Source organism: Hylobates moloch, unplaced genomic scaffold (genome assembly GCF_009828535.3).
Source record: "Hylobates moloch isolate HMO894 unplaced genomic scaffold, HMol_V3 SCAFFOLD_10, whole genome shotgun sequence".
Taxonomy (NCBI): domain Eukaryota; kingdom Metazoa; phylum Chordata; class Mammalia; order Primates; family Hylobatidae; genus Hylobates; species Hylobates moloch.
The window spans coordinates 26,382,352-26,396,875 of record NW_026652285.1 but is presented as its reverse complement, the minus strand read 5'-3'; the positions used below and the strand labels follow the sequence as shown (position 1 = coordinate 26,396,875).

The following is a 14,524-nucleotide window of genomic DNA, read 5'->3' as shown; positions in this document are numbered from 1 at the left end:
TAGTAAAAAGCTTTGTTTATGGTAAGGGCATCATGATTTGCCCGCAATTTGATTATTTCTTGCTTACTCAATTACCTCTAAATGCCCCCTTTACTATATTAAGGGTCATCGTATACTGGCTTTTGAGTGAGTTTGGGCAGAGAACTTTTACTCTGCCATTTTTCTGGAGAGTTACTCCAGCACCATTTTATCAAATCCTTCCCTCCCCTTACTTTCCAACATTTGCCCAACCCAGCATAATTACAGTGGTGGACCCACTTTAGTTATCTACCATTCTGTTATCAACCAGACCTATAAAAAACACCCATCCTCCCTTGGCAGACCGTAGGTGGGCTACTGTCAGTACCCAATCTGTATTTCCTCAGTGGAGGCAGTTCCTCGGAGGAACTCTTATCTCTCTTTTCTTAAATAGGTATCGAGAGCTAACAGAGATGTCAGACCCCAATGCACTTCCCCCTCAGTGCACACCCAACATCGATGGCCCCAATGCCAAGTCTGTGCAGCGGGAGCAATCTCTGCACTCCTTCCACACACTTTTTTGCCGGCGCTGCTTTAAATACGACTGCTTCCTTCACCGTGAGTGGGGCTACTCTGTTTGAAATGCTCTCCTCTCTTCCATCCCCAGCCACCATTTCCTTCTCTTTGTTCTGGTTTCTCGTATAGAGTTCCTGGCTTCTGTTCTAACGTTTTACAAAGGGCCAGTTCTATTTTCCCTTGTTCAATTATAGCGCAACATGCTTTGCATGATAGGGACAGACTAACTACCAACTTATCTGTCCCTCAGTACCTCTTAGCTTTGAAAGCATTGTGTTGATGTCAGAAATGACTGAATTTTGTGCACCCTGATGGTAGCCATTTATATGGAATTCTAACTCCTACAATAGCTCTCTAATTCACTTTTGTTTCTTCCCATCTTGTCAAGTGGATAGACCACTGGCAACAAGACAGTTTTTGTTTTCCAGCTTTTCATGCCACTCCTAATGTATATAAACGCAAGAATAAAGAAATCAAGATTGAACCAGAACCATGTGGCACAGACTGCTTCCTTTTGCTGGTATGTTCTTAAGCTGTTCTGGCATTATTAACTTCATTGAAGATTGAGCAGGAAATGGTCCTCAGGCTCTCTGCCTCTGGGAACACAAGCCACGTGAGCCAGTACACAGCACTCTGGGGGTCATATAGCACAAATAAAACATGGCTTTTGCTCTTAAGAAGCTCCCCAGTTACTGTGGGACCGCTCTTAAGGAACTCCCCAGACATGGTAGGACTATAAAGTTAGTCTGATGGAGTACAGATTCAAAGATCATTAAAGGCTTGCCTGCTCTAAATATCATCTGCTTAGATTTCAGAGCCTAAAACTGTATTGTTAGAATTGGAGCAAACTGTGTGCTGGGGGTGTGGGTATGCACTCTAGTTTCTTTGCTATCTTCTTATAAATGCATATAACTATGAGATGAATAGCACGTGATGATGCTAATGTCTTGTTGTGATCAACCAGATGGACTGTTCCCTGATGGACAGACCTTAAAAAGCAGCATAAATGGTCTGGCATACCTGTGGGGAGGCCATATACTGAGAGCTAGAAGGAAATAGATCAACTGAACTTGCCGAAGACACAGTTTGGCTTTTTACACAATAGGATGAGCCTAGGCGATGAATAAAACACCTTTATAAAATTTCTGCCACCTATTAAAATTATATTATACAACCAGCCAAGTGCTTTTGGAACCATCTTTAGTGGGATAATAGATGGAAAGATGGTAGAGAATGCTGTTGGGCACGCGTGTGGAAAATGGGCCATACTGTAAAAGCAAAAGAATAGACGTTATTGGGTTTATTTTTCCCTAATGTGTATTGACTCCTTCCTATGTGCCAAGTATCGTAGTAGACCTTTAACATACCTTGTCTTATTTTCATCCTATAACAGTGTCATGAGGTAGAGGAAACTGGATTACAGAAGTTATATATTTTGCCTAAAGTTTGTTGATAAGTCAGTGGTATGGCAGTGATGAAATTCAAGTCAGGGTCTGACTCCACAGATCATGCTTTTAAAATTACTCCATGTTTTTCAGCCAGGCATGGTAGTGCACGCCTATAATCCCAGCACTTTGGGAGGCTGAGGAAGGTGGATCACCTGAGTTCAGGAGTTTGAGACCAGCCTGGTCAACATGGTGAAACGCTGTCTCTACTAAAAATACAAAATTAGCCAGGTGTGGTGGCTCATGCCTGTAGTCCCAGCTACTCAGGAGGCTGAGACAGGAGACTTGCTTGAACCCAAGAGGTGGAGGCTGCAGTGAGCCGAGATCACGCCACTGTACTCCAGCCTGGGTGAGATAGTGAGATTCCATCTCAAAAAAAAAAATAATACGGCCGGGCGCGGTGGCTCAAGCCTGTAATCCCAGCACGTTGGGAGGTCGAGGCGAGCAGATCACGAGGTCAGGAGATCGAGACCATCCTGGCTAACACGGTGAAACCCTGTCTCTACTAAAAATACAAAAAAAAATTAGCCGGGCATGTTGGCGGGCGCCTGTAGTCCCAGCTACTCGGGAGGCTGAGGCAGGAGAATGGCATGAACCCAGGAGGTGGAGGTTGCGGTGAGCCGAGATCGCGCCACTGCACTCCAGCCTGGGGGACAGAGAAAGACTCCGTCTCCAAAAAATAATAATAATAATAATAATAAAATGAAATTACTTCATGCTTAAAAATATATATATATACCATGTTATGTCAACATACCAGCATTTATATAAGTCAAAAGGGCATTGCCCTTCTCACAGTAGTCACCTTAATACCCTGTACATGTATTACAAAGATGCTGCCAATGCCTGAAATGTATGCATGTTTAACTTACAGAGATATGTACGCACAATTTTTCTTTTATTGCGTTTTAGGTTTGAGTGCATATTAAATATAATGCTGGACTATTTTCCCCCAACTGTTTATTAAGAACATTTTCAATCATGCAGAGTTGAAAGATACCTTCTTCTTGATTTGATAACATTTTTTTCTGTATATCCTTTCTCCATATATTTGTGTATGTATATCTTTTGCTGAACCATTTGACAATAAGTTGCAGACATTGTGATGCTCATTTGGTAAATGTTTCAGCATAAAGACATTCTCTTACATAACCACATTATTGCACCTAGGACAATTAACAAAAATTGTATAATATCCTCTATTACCCATTCTATTAATAGATTTAATTTTTTTTTCAGCTGTACCAAGAATAGGTATTTTTGTGTTTTGTTTTGTTTTGTTTTGTTTCCAAACCAGGATCATCCAGTCAGGCATCATATTTGGTTATTATGTCTCTCTTTTTTTTTTTTTGAGATGGAGTTTCGCTGTTGTTGCCCAGGCTGGAGTGCAATGGTGCAATCTTGGCTCACCGCAACCTCCGCCTCCCGGGTTCAAACAATTCGCCTGCCTCAGCCTCCCAAGTAGCTGGGATTACAGGCATGCGCCACCATGCCCAGCTAATTTTTGTGTTTTTAGTAGAGACAGGGTTTCTCCGTGTTGGTCAGGCTGGTCTTGAACTCCCAACCTCACGTGATCAGCCTGCCTGGCCTCCCAAAGTGCTGGGATTACAGGCGTAATAAGGCACCCGGCCTTGTTATGTCTTTTTACTCATTTTTAATCTCAAATAATTCTATCACTTTTAAAATCTTTTTAAAAGTTCCAGGCTGGTTGTCTTTGTAGGATGACCCACATCCTGGATTCATCTGTTGTTTTTTCACAGTGTTATTTCTTTGTTTTCTGTCTCCTCTTTCTTATAACCCAGAAATTAGGTCTGGAAACTTGATTTTATTTATGTTAAAATGTTTGGCCATTATATTAAAATGGTGGCTCACGCCTGTAATCCCAGCAATTTGGGGGGCTGAAGCAGGTGGATAGCTTGAGCCCAGAAGTTCGAGACCAGCCTGGGCAACATGGCAAAACCCTGTGTCTATAAAAAATACAAAAATTAGCTGGGCTGGACTTGGGAGGCTGATGTGGGAGGATCACTTGAGCCTAGAAGGTCATGGCTGCAGTGAGCTGAGATCATGCTACTGTACTCACCTGGGTGACAGAGTAAGACCCTGTCTTAAAAAAATATATATATATATATATAAATACATATAATATATATTATATAAAAATACATGTAATATATAATATATATTATATATTTTATATTTATATAAATTATATATATTTATATAAATTATATATATTATATATATTTATATAAATTATATATTTATTATATATATTTATATTTTATATTTTATATAATTATATATTTTATATTTTATTTTATATAATTATATTTTTATATTTTATTTTATATAATTATATTTTTTATGTTTTTATTTTATATAATTATATATTTTTAATTATGTATTTTATATATAATATATATTTTTTATATTTATATAAATTATATATAATTATATAGTATATATTTATATAATATGTATAATATATTATATATAAATTATATATAAAAATATATAAATGTTTAAAATAGTATAAGTGATACTGTATACTTCACACACAGCATAGGCACATAATATCAGGTTCAATTAATTTTGAAACTTCTCTTTTGGAATTTCCTTTAGGCCTTACTGTATATTATTCCAAATTCCAAATATCCTTAATGATGGTTAACCTTTATTTTTTTTCATTTTTATTATTCAAAACTTCATTTTTAAATTGAGCTTTCTGACTCTGCTTGTGCCTTCAACACTTTCACAACAATTTTCTGCTCCTAAGGAAAGCACACTTGCTCCTGCACCAATACATTCAGCACACACGGATCCACCACAGACCCTGCTGACGTGCTTTTTTGTTTTGGACAATCTCATAGGAACTTTAGGTCTCATAGCACAAACCCCCCGAAGTCTGCTGGGCACACGCCACATGCAGATTTCAGTGCTTTCCCAACCGTCTTGGTATAAAGGTAACCAATTCTATTACCAGGGGCTCAGGACAGCCTAGTTTTGTTAAAGGCTATATTGTAGGAAAGCCTACATTTATCTCAAATGCTGGACCATTCTGAGTGCCTCTAGACAATGTCACTGGAAGATAAACCTTTATTTTGTAGAAATAGATTTAGTTTTCAGAAACAGCTAGGAAGTCTTTGAAAACCAAGTCTGATGAGAAAATATTGATGATCTAGGTGAGTGATAATTATTTCATTTTTTAAAAAGGGGGGTGATAGCTGTAAAATAATGAAACAATATTCTTCTGAGTTTCATACACAGATTTGGGAGGAAGTTTCAAAATTAAGTAGTAAGATTGTACAGATTAAGCATTACACATTTTATTAAGGAAACAGAGAAAGTGTGGTAGAATGGAAAGAATAGTGGCCTAGGGAGACAAGGAGCCCTGATTCCTATACCCTTCTGGAACTATTAGCTGCATACTCTCAAGCTAGTTTCTTCCCCTCTCTGAATCTCATTTCTTCATCCGTAGGAGAATGTGTTCTCAAATTCCAAACAACTAACACGCAAGTTAATTTTAGATACAACTCACTGGAAAATTGAAGACACAGATGCATAGATTATATCTTTTTTAAGATTATAGGACATTAGCTGGGCATGGTGGCATGTGCATGTGCTCCTAGCTACTTGGGAGGCTGAGGCAAGGGAATCACTTGAGCCCAGGAATTCGAGGCTGCAGTGAGCCATGAACAGGCCACTGCACTCCATCCTGGGCAACAGAGAGAGACCCTGTCTCAAAAAAAAAGAAAAAATTATAGGACAACTCTTTTGTGAAAAAGTATGTTTGTAAGTTTTTTTAAGCAGCTCTCTCACTGTTATATGATCATACTTACTGTATGGTACAGAGAAAAAGAAAAGACACTATTATTGTATTTAAGCACAGATGTTGTAAAGATGAAGGTTTGTGATGATGAGATCAATATGGTGACAGGCCTGTTCCTATTTCCTGTCTGGAATGTGTCCACTGCAGGAAGGAGCAAAGGAGTATGCCATGCTCCACAACCCCCGCTCCAAGTGCTCTGGTCGTCGCCGGAGAAGGCACCACATGGTCAGTGCTTCCTGCTCCAATGCCTCAGCCTCTGCTGTGGCTGAGACTAAAGAAGGAGACAGTGACAGGGACACAGGCAATGACTGGGCCTCCAGTTCTTCAGGTACAATGAACAGAAAATGAAGACTTTTTCTTTCCATGCAAGGACTCTGGTAAACCCAGGATCACTGCCTGACACTTAACTTTACTACCTCTTAAAAATTATAAATTATTTCTACAAGTTTTGTAAACAGTAAAGATAGGGAATATTTTCTTTTCTTTTCTTTTCTTTTCTTTTCTTTTTTTTTTTTTTTTTTTTTTTTTGAGACAGTCTCGCTCTGTTGCCTAGGCTGGAGTGCAGTGGTGCTATCTTGGCTCACTGCAACCTCCACCTCCCAGGTTCAAGCGATTCTCCTGCCTCAGCCTCCCAAGTAGCTGGAATTACAGGCGCCTGCCACCACGCCCAGCTAATTTTTATATTTTTAGTAGAGATGGGGTTTCGCCATGTTGGCCAGGCTGGTCTTGAACTCCTGACCTCAGGTGATCCGCCTGCCTCGGCCTCCTAAAGTGCTGGGATTACAGGCGTGAGCCACCCTGCCTGGCTAATTTTTGTATTTTTAGTAGAGACAGGGTTTCGCCATGTTGCCCAGGCTGGTCTTGAACTCCTGAGCTCAAGCAATCCACCCCCCTCGGCCTCCCAAAGTGCAGGCATTACAGGCGTGAGCCACCATGCCTGGCCTAAAGATAGGGAATATTTTCATTCCTAACTATTCTACCTTTTAAAGTAGAATGAAGTACTTCTGAGTTTGTGACAAACTACTGATGACAACTGCATTCTACCTTCTTCTGATTCTGTTATTTCTTCCCTTCTCAGAGGCTAACTCTCGCTGTCAGACTCCCACAAAACAGAAGGCTAGTCCAGCCCCGCCTCAGCTCTGCGTAGTGGAAGCACCCTCAGAGCCTGTGGAATGGACTGGGGCTGAAGAATCTCTTTTTCGAGTCTTCCATGGCACCTACTTCAACAACTTCTGTTCAATAGCCAGGCTTCTGGGGACCAAGACGTGCAAGCAGGTACCATCTGGAAGCAGCAGAATAAATGGGCCCCTCCTTTCACACGTTGCTTTGTCCAGGCCTTTGCCATCTTATCAGGCTGTGTGTCTGGGTCTGGAGAGAAGTTGTCTTAAGTTCAGTCCCTGATGAGCCTGTGCTTCTGTGAGTTTCCCAAACATGGCCCTTCTGCAAGTGCCAGGCCTAATGATGCTTGGGGACCTGCCTCCTCCTTGCTGAATGCTCATTTCTGTCTGGCCTCTATTTAATGCTTCTGGGTCCTACACTCTTTCGCTTCTTTTTTTTGGCTCTGGCCTCCTTTCTAAATGTGTACCCCCTTTCTCAGAAGGGACTCCCAGGTCTTTCTGTGGCTCTTGTTAGCGAGCACACTGCTGCTGCTGCTGCAGCTGCTGCTCCCTCCACCACTCCGCTAGCCTCCTCAGTCATTTTATTCTCCACATTTTCTATCACTAGATTATCTTTATTTTGTCTTTGAGACAGGGTTTCACTGTGTTGCCCAGGCTGGAGTGCAGTGGCATGATCATAGCTCACTGCAACCTCTGCCTTCTGGGCTCAAGCAGTCCTCTCCCCTCAGCCAACCAAGTAGCAGGGACTACAGGTGCAGGCCACTATGCCCAGCTAATTTTTTTTTTTTTTTGAGACAGAATCTCGCTCTGTTGCCCAGGCTGGAGTGCAGTGGCATAATCTTGGCTCAGTGCAACCTCCACCTCCCAAGTTCAAGTGATTCTTCTGCCTCATCCTCCCAAGTAGCTGGGATTACAGGTGCCCACCACCACACCCAGCTAATTTTTTTTGTTTTGTTTTTTTGAGACGGAGTCTCAGTCTTTTGCCCAGGCTGGAGTGCAGTGGCACGATCTCAGCTCACTGCAGCCTCCGCCTCCCAGGTTCAAGTGATTCTCCTGCCACAGCCTCCCAAATAGCTGGGATGACAGGCATGCACCACCACACCTGGCTAATTTTGTATTTTTAGTAGAGACAGGGTTTCACCATGTTGGCCAGGCTGGTCTCAAACTCCTGACCTCAGGTGATCCACCCGCCTCGGCCTCCCAAAATGGTGTTATTATAGGCATGAGCCAACGTGCCTGGCCATTTTTGTATTTTTTTTTTAGTAGAGATGGGGTTTCACCATGTTGGCCAGGCTGGTCCCAAACTCCTGACTTCAAGTGATTGGCCCACCTCGGCCTCCCAAGCCCAGCTAATTCTTAAATTTTTTGTAGAGATGGGGTTTCACCATGTTGCCCAGGCTGATCTTGAACTCAGGCTCAAGCCATCCACCTGCCTCAGCCTTCCAAAGTGCTGGAATTACAGGCGTGAGCCACCACTAGATTTTGGCCATCACTAGATTTTCTAATTATCACCCCCAATAGCTGAGCCTGGACCTCACCCTTCTCACTCATACCATCACAAGAAACACAGTTGACAGCAGCCACTGATGCTCTGGAGACAGGAAAAGACCACAATGAGAAGACAGACTGAAGAACAGGGACAGGGAGGCAGGTGTCAGGGCCAGTATGTCCAACAGGAAAGGAACCGCAATGCTTTGGCTTCCTAGCTTCTGGAGGAGACTCTGTGGCCTCTTCTTCATGCTTCCTGTACTGAGAACAATTAATAGAACCATGGACTGGGCGAGGTGGCTCACACCTAGAATTCCAGTGCTTTGGGAAGCCATGGTGGGAGGATCGCTTGAAGCCAGGATTTCAGGACCAGTGTGGGCAACAAAGTAAGACCCCATTTCTACAAAAAAAAAAAAAAAAAAAAAAGCCATGCTCCTGTAGTCCTAGTACTCAGGAGGCTGAGGTGGGAAGATGGCTTGAGCCCAGGAGTTCTATACTACAGTGAGCTGTGATGGCACCACTGCACTCCAGCCTGGCCAAGAGCATGAGACCCTCTCTCTAAAAAAAAAAAGAACCATGAGCTGAAGTGCCCTTTGCTTTCATTTTGGAGCTCATACCTATTTCCCTGAGTCACAGGTTCTCAACGGATTTGTATGCAAGAATGTTCTTGTCTATATTTTCCTGAGAATATTTACAGTTTTCAAAGATCCCCCCCAAAGGGCCAATAGCCCCAATAAAGAAAAGGAAAAACTAAAAACCAGTGCTTTAAGAGAAAAAACAGATCCTATTGAAATGGCCAAGGCTCTGGTATCTTTATACTGACAGAGGGAGCTAATATTTAGCCCACTGAAACCATTCCTGTCCTGTCCTGTCCTGCCTTACACTCAGTTACACAAGGCACAGAGTTGCCGTTCCTAAAAAGAAGAAGATACTGTTGGTCACAGTCAGCCCACTCTTCTACCCGTGGCTTGGTAGAAAGAGTAGTAGGTGACAGCTTCTGACCAGGGGTGGTATTACTGTGCTCAGTATTTCCCCTTTCCCGAGTCAGGATAAATAATTAGGAATGAACTTCATGGCCAGTAACCCAATGTCCCAATGGCACTCTGTCTCTCCCTGACTGATGACAGGTTTGGTCAGCTGCCTGAGTTCCTCAGAACCCTCCCAAGGCCAGCACCCAGCTGAGCCACTTACCTGACCCCCTTGCTCGGGGAGTGACAGGCCCGTTGGATTTCTCTTCCAGGTCTTTCAGTTTGCAGTCAAAGAATCACTTATCCTGAAGCTGCCAACAGATGAGCTCATGAACCCCTCACAGAAGAAGAAAAGAAAGCACAGGCAAGGGTTGGACAAAGTGTTTTGTTTTACAGCCAGACTGTTCCCTGTGCTCTGACCTCCCCTTGGAGTTCCCATCTGCCTCCCTCTTTAGCAACCGCACAGGCTGTGTGAGCCCATCAGCTTGGCATCACATGACTGAGAGCCAGCCTCCTGAGTGCTCCCCGAGGGTCTGTGCCTTGGATCAGCCCTCTTCTTGTCCCCCAGTGCTGTGGACCATGACATAACTGTCTGTTTTTCTATTTAAGCTTCTGGCCAATAGGACATGAGCTGGCCTCATGGCTCCACCCCGAAGCCATTTCTCCTTGTTGGTTTAGTTACCACCTTACCCATTTCTCAACTCTGACCAGAGTTTATTTATTTGTTTGGTTTGCGTTGTTTTTCTGTGTTACATGATAGCCTTTACTTAGCCTTTACTTAGGTTGGAAGTTTTTTAAAAAATTCTGCACCCTGGCTCTGTTCCCTAGTGACTATCACCTATTAGAGGAAGGAGCTGACACCACTTCTAGATACAGAAGGAAATCCCTGTGGCTCCTCCCTTTCAGTTCTTTCGGAGAAGATTCCTGAAAGGCCTTCCCACCTCCCCATCTTGAAACTCCCCCGTATCTCTACCTCCACAAAGACAAAGGGAGAGATTTGGAGAGAAACAATTGCTTTATAATAGACCAATAGGCTTGGGCTTTCTTTTGTTTCTGTGTTGTGTTCTTTTATGTTATTTGCTCGTTTGGGAGGGATTGTGTTTTAGTTTAAATCTTGTAGCACAGACCAGCTGGATTTAGGATGTACTCTAGCTTCTGTGTACCAAAGTCGTCCTGTTGAGGGGTTTGGGAACATACTCCCCAGTCATCAAACACAGTCCCTCAGAGCAAGTCACGTTGTCATTTACCTGCATTTGCAGAGCTCCCTAGGGCTGTGACTGAGACCTATCCTGCCTATCTTTTTCAGATTGTGGGCTGCACACTGCAGGAAGATTCAGCTGAAGAAAGGTAAGTTCTACCAGGGCATTCTTCAGCAGTTCAGCTGGAGGCCTCACTCTGTGGTCATCACCCTACCCCACCTCCAGCTGCACTTGTTGACCCTGCGCCACTTCCGCAGATTGCAGAATTCTCTGCAGCAACTGAGAACAGCTCAGCTTCTCACTGCAACTGAGAAGACCTCTTAGGAGGTAGCATTAAGGGCCTTGTGGTCTGTGATTTTTCTTTTTTTTGAGATGGAGCCTCGCTCTGTCACCCAGGCTGGAGTGCAGTGGCACAATCTTGGCTCACTGCAACCTCCGCCTCTCAGGTTCAAGCAATTCTCCTGCCTCAGCTTCCTGAGTAGCTGGGATTACAGGCATGTACCACCATGCCTGGCTAATTTTTGTATTTTTAGTAGAGATGGGGTTTCACCATGTTGGCCAGGCTGGTCTCGAACTCCTGATCTCAAATGATCCACCTGCCTCGGCCTCGCAAAGTGCTGGGATTACAGGCGTGAGCCACTGCGCCTGGCCAGTATGTGACTTTTCTAGTGTGCCATTTGCTGGGTTCCGGACCTCATTTAATGTTTAGAATAGCTTCCCTGTTGTCCCAGACCATCTCCATACCCTCTCCACAAAGTAGATCACCCCACTGCAGCTTATGAACAACGGTCATCCCTGTCTTCTCACTTCAGGTGCTAAATGTGTGTCCAAGGAGATTGTTAGGACCAGCCTCCTCTAAATCAGGGCAGCTGGACACTTGGGAGGGAAGACAGCTGGAGAGCATGGTCACAGCAGCGTCCTCCTCTGTTTTCTTTCCTAGATAACTCTTCCACACAAGTGTACAACTACCAACCCTGCGACCACCCAGACCGCCCCTGTGACAGCACCTGCCCCTGCATCATGACTCAGAATTTCTGTGAGAAGTTCTGCCAGTGCAACCCAGACTGTAAGTGTGCTACGTTTTCCATATAGTCTACCAAAATAGTCGGCCCCAGTGTGCCCTAGGCTTGCCCCGTTCCTGTGCCCTTTACTGCTTATGGCCTTCTGATATTCTCTTTGCTGTGTTTTAGGGATTCTACAAATGAAATAAGTGCATGAGATCTGGGAGAGTCGTTTCTGGAAAACGTTTAGGTTCATGATTCTAAAAGCAGCAATTACACAGAAATCAGATACTTTCCCAACTTTGTCTTCTAGGGGAGAATTAAGAAATGTGGGGGGCGGCAGGCACAGTCACTCACGCCTGTAATCCCAGCACTTTGGGTGGGCGGATCACTTGAGGTCAGGAGTTCAAGACCAGCCTGGCTGACGTGGCGAAACCTAATCTCTACTAAAAATAAAAAAATTAGGCCAGGCGTGGTGGCTCATGCCTGTAATCCCAGCACTTGGAAGGCCAAGTCGGGCAGATCACTTGAGGTCAGGAGTCAAGACCAGCCTGGCCAACATGGTGAAACCCCGTCTCTACTAAAAATACAAAAATTAGCCAGACATGGTGGTGCATGCCTGTAGTCCCAGCTACTTGGGAGGCTGAGGCACAAGAATTGTTTGAACCCAGGGGGCAGAGGCTGCAGTGAGCCAAGATTGTGCCACTGCACTCCAGCCTGGGCAACAGAGCAAGACTCTGTCTCAAAAAGAAAAGAAATGTGGGACTCTTTTTTTTTTTTAAGTTACAGCCCCAGTTTCCCTTTTCTGAATACTGTTTAAAAAATTTTTTTATTCAGATATTTTTTGTTTGTGATTCTGTGTATGTCTATTTTCATTTCATAGCTGGAGTTTTAATATCAGATAGAAGACAGGGGCCTGGATGTCAGCAGAGACATCTGGGTACTTATCTTTCACTTCTTATCCCACCATGCCCTTCCCAACTCAAAGCTGAGCAGTTTGATGGCAGTTCCCACAGCTTGAAGAACTTGGTGCCCAGGCAGTTTTGCTGGAGGAAATACCTCCTAACCCATAGCAGATAGTGATCTTAGCCACAGCAGAGAAGTGGTTGCACTGGGTTGGGCAGTGGGTGGAGAAGGATGGCACAGAACGGATGCATTCTGTTCTCAAAATGATACTTGTTTTGATGGTGACAATTTACCAGTGAAAAGCACTGATTTCATTCTCTCTGGGGTACTCTCCACCTCAGTGGGAGAGAGAGGATTGTTGGGGAATCTCTAGGGGACACTTATTAGTATACCTGCTTTTTTTTTTTTTTTTATTTTTTTGAGACAGGATCTCAGCTCTGTTGCTCAGGCTGGATAGCAGTGGCACAATTATGGCTCACTGCAGCCTCAACCTCCTTGGCTCAAGCAATTCATCCCCCCACATCCATCAAGCCTGGGACTACGGGCAGGTGTCACCACACATGGCTATTTTTTTTTAAATTTTTTGTGGAGACAGGGTCTCCCTATGTTGCCCAGCCTGGTCTTGAACTCTTGGGCTCAGATGATTCTCCTGCCTTGGCCTCCCAAAGTGCTGGGATTACAGGCATGAGCCACCATGACTGACCACACCTGCTTTTTTGACTCGAAGGCATGAATGTTGGGAAGCACTCAGTTTTCTATGGACAAAACTTGTGTATTTGATTATTGGGAAGGGAGCTTCCTCTTACTTTGCCAAACATCCTTGAACACAAAAAATTTACTTCTTTGCTGTCCCTTGAGTCAACCACAAGCCCCAGTATTAGCTTATTTCCCTTCTAAGACTTACCTGTCTTCCCTTCCCAGGTCAGAATCGTTTCCCTGGCTGTCGCTGTAAGACCCAGTGCAATACCAAGCAATGTCCTTGCTATCTGGCAGTGCGAGAATGTGACCCTGACCTGTGTCTCACCTGTGGGGCCTCAGAGCACTGGGACTGCAAGGTGGTTTCCTGTAAAAACTGCAGCATCCAGCGTGGCCTCAAGAAGGTGAGGCCTTTCCTCAGGTCCCCACACCAGATAACATGGAGAGGGAAGGAAGGAACTGTCCCAAGCATTCTCTTTCCACTGGTTCTTTTGAGGCTTTATATGTGAAAGTGCTTCATAAATCCTAAAAGACACATATTTACTGAACTAATAAAGGCTTCAGTCCCAGTAGGGTTTAGAAAAGTGGTTCCTGGCCAGGTTTGGTGGCTCACGCCTGTAATCCCAGCACTTTGGGAGGCCAAGGCCGGCGGATCATGAGGTCAAGAGTTCGAGATCAGCCTGGGCAACATGGTGAAATGCTGTCTCTACTAAAAATAGAAAAATTAGCCAGGCATGTGGTGCACGCGTGTAATCCCAGCTACTCGGAAGGCTGAGGTAGGAGAATCGCTTGAACCTGGGAGGTGGAGGTTGCAGCAAGCCGAGATCGCACCACTGTACTCCAGCCTGGGACAGTGAGATTCCATCTCCAAAAAAAGAAAGAAAAGTGGTTCCTTGAACTGGCCAGACAAAAAGGAGCTGAGAGCTGTATGCACCTTTGGCGATGTCTATGTTTACCTCACACATCGCAGTGAATTCCTATAGACTAAGGCCCAGGAGGGCTCCATGGATAGAGGAAGAAAGATCCTATTTCCGTTCCTCACCACCTCCCATTTTCTTTTCTCCCCCAAGCAGAAAAGAATGGCTTAGACCTTTTTCTGCTTTCGGATCCTCTTAACAGTTGCTGGTTCTTTCCACCCCACCCCCACCACACATGTGCACATCCAGCACACACCCCCTACTCGTGCACACCCTGTAGTCTGAGACTTGGCCCCCTCTTCCCCAGCACCTGCTGCTGGCCCCCTCAGATGTGGCCGGATGGGGCACCTTCATAAAGGAGTCTGTGCAGAAGAACGAATTCATTTCTGAATACTGTGGTGAGGTGAGTGCTATAGTTTTAGC

The 14,524-nt window shown here is 44.3% G+C and overlaps 1 protein-coding gene across 5 annotated transcripts in view; it reads left to right on the top strand.

Annotated features, from left to right (window-relative positions):
• The window catches only part of EZH1 (enhancer of zeste 1 polycomb repressive complex 2 subunit), a 46,157-nt gene that overhangs the window by 26,543 nt on the left and 5,090 nt on the right, over positions 1–14,524 (top strand). For all 5 annotated transcript variants that reach the window (XM_032163710.2, XM_058444810.1, XM_032163711.2 and 2 more), the window contains 9 exons: positions 413–576; positions 963–1,054; positions 5,956–6,136; positions 6,887–7,083; positions 9,655–9,746; positions 10,689–10,729; positions 11,522–11,647; positions 13,410–13,588; positions 14,409–14,504. In XM_032163710.2, the coding sequence (XP_032019601.1) occupies positions 413–576; positions 963–1,054; positions 5,956–6,136; positions 6,887–7,083; positions 9,655–9,746; positions 10,689–10,729; positions 11,522–11,647; positions 13,410–13,588; positions 14,409–14,504 (1,168 nt within the window). The remainder of the gene's footprint in view (positions 1–412; positions 577–962; positions 1,055–5,955; positions 6,137–6,886; positions 7,084–9,654; positions 9,747–10,688; positions 10,730–11,521; positions 11,648–13,409; positions 13,589–14,408; positions 14,505–14,524) is intronic.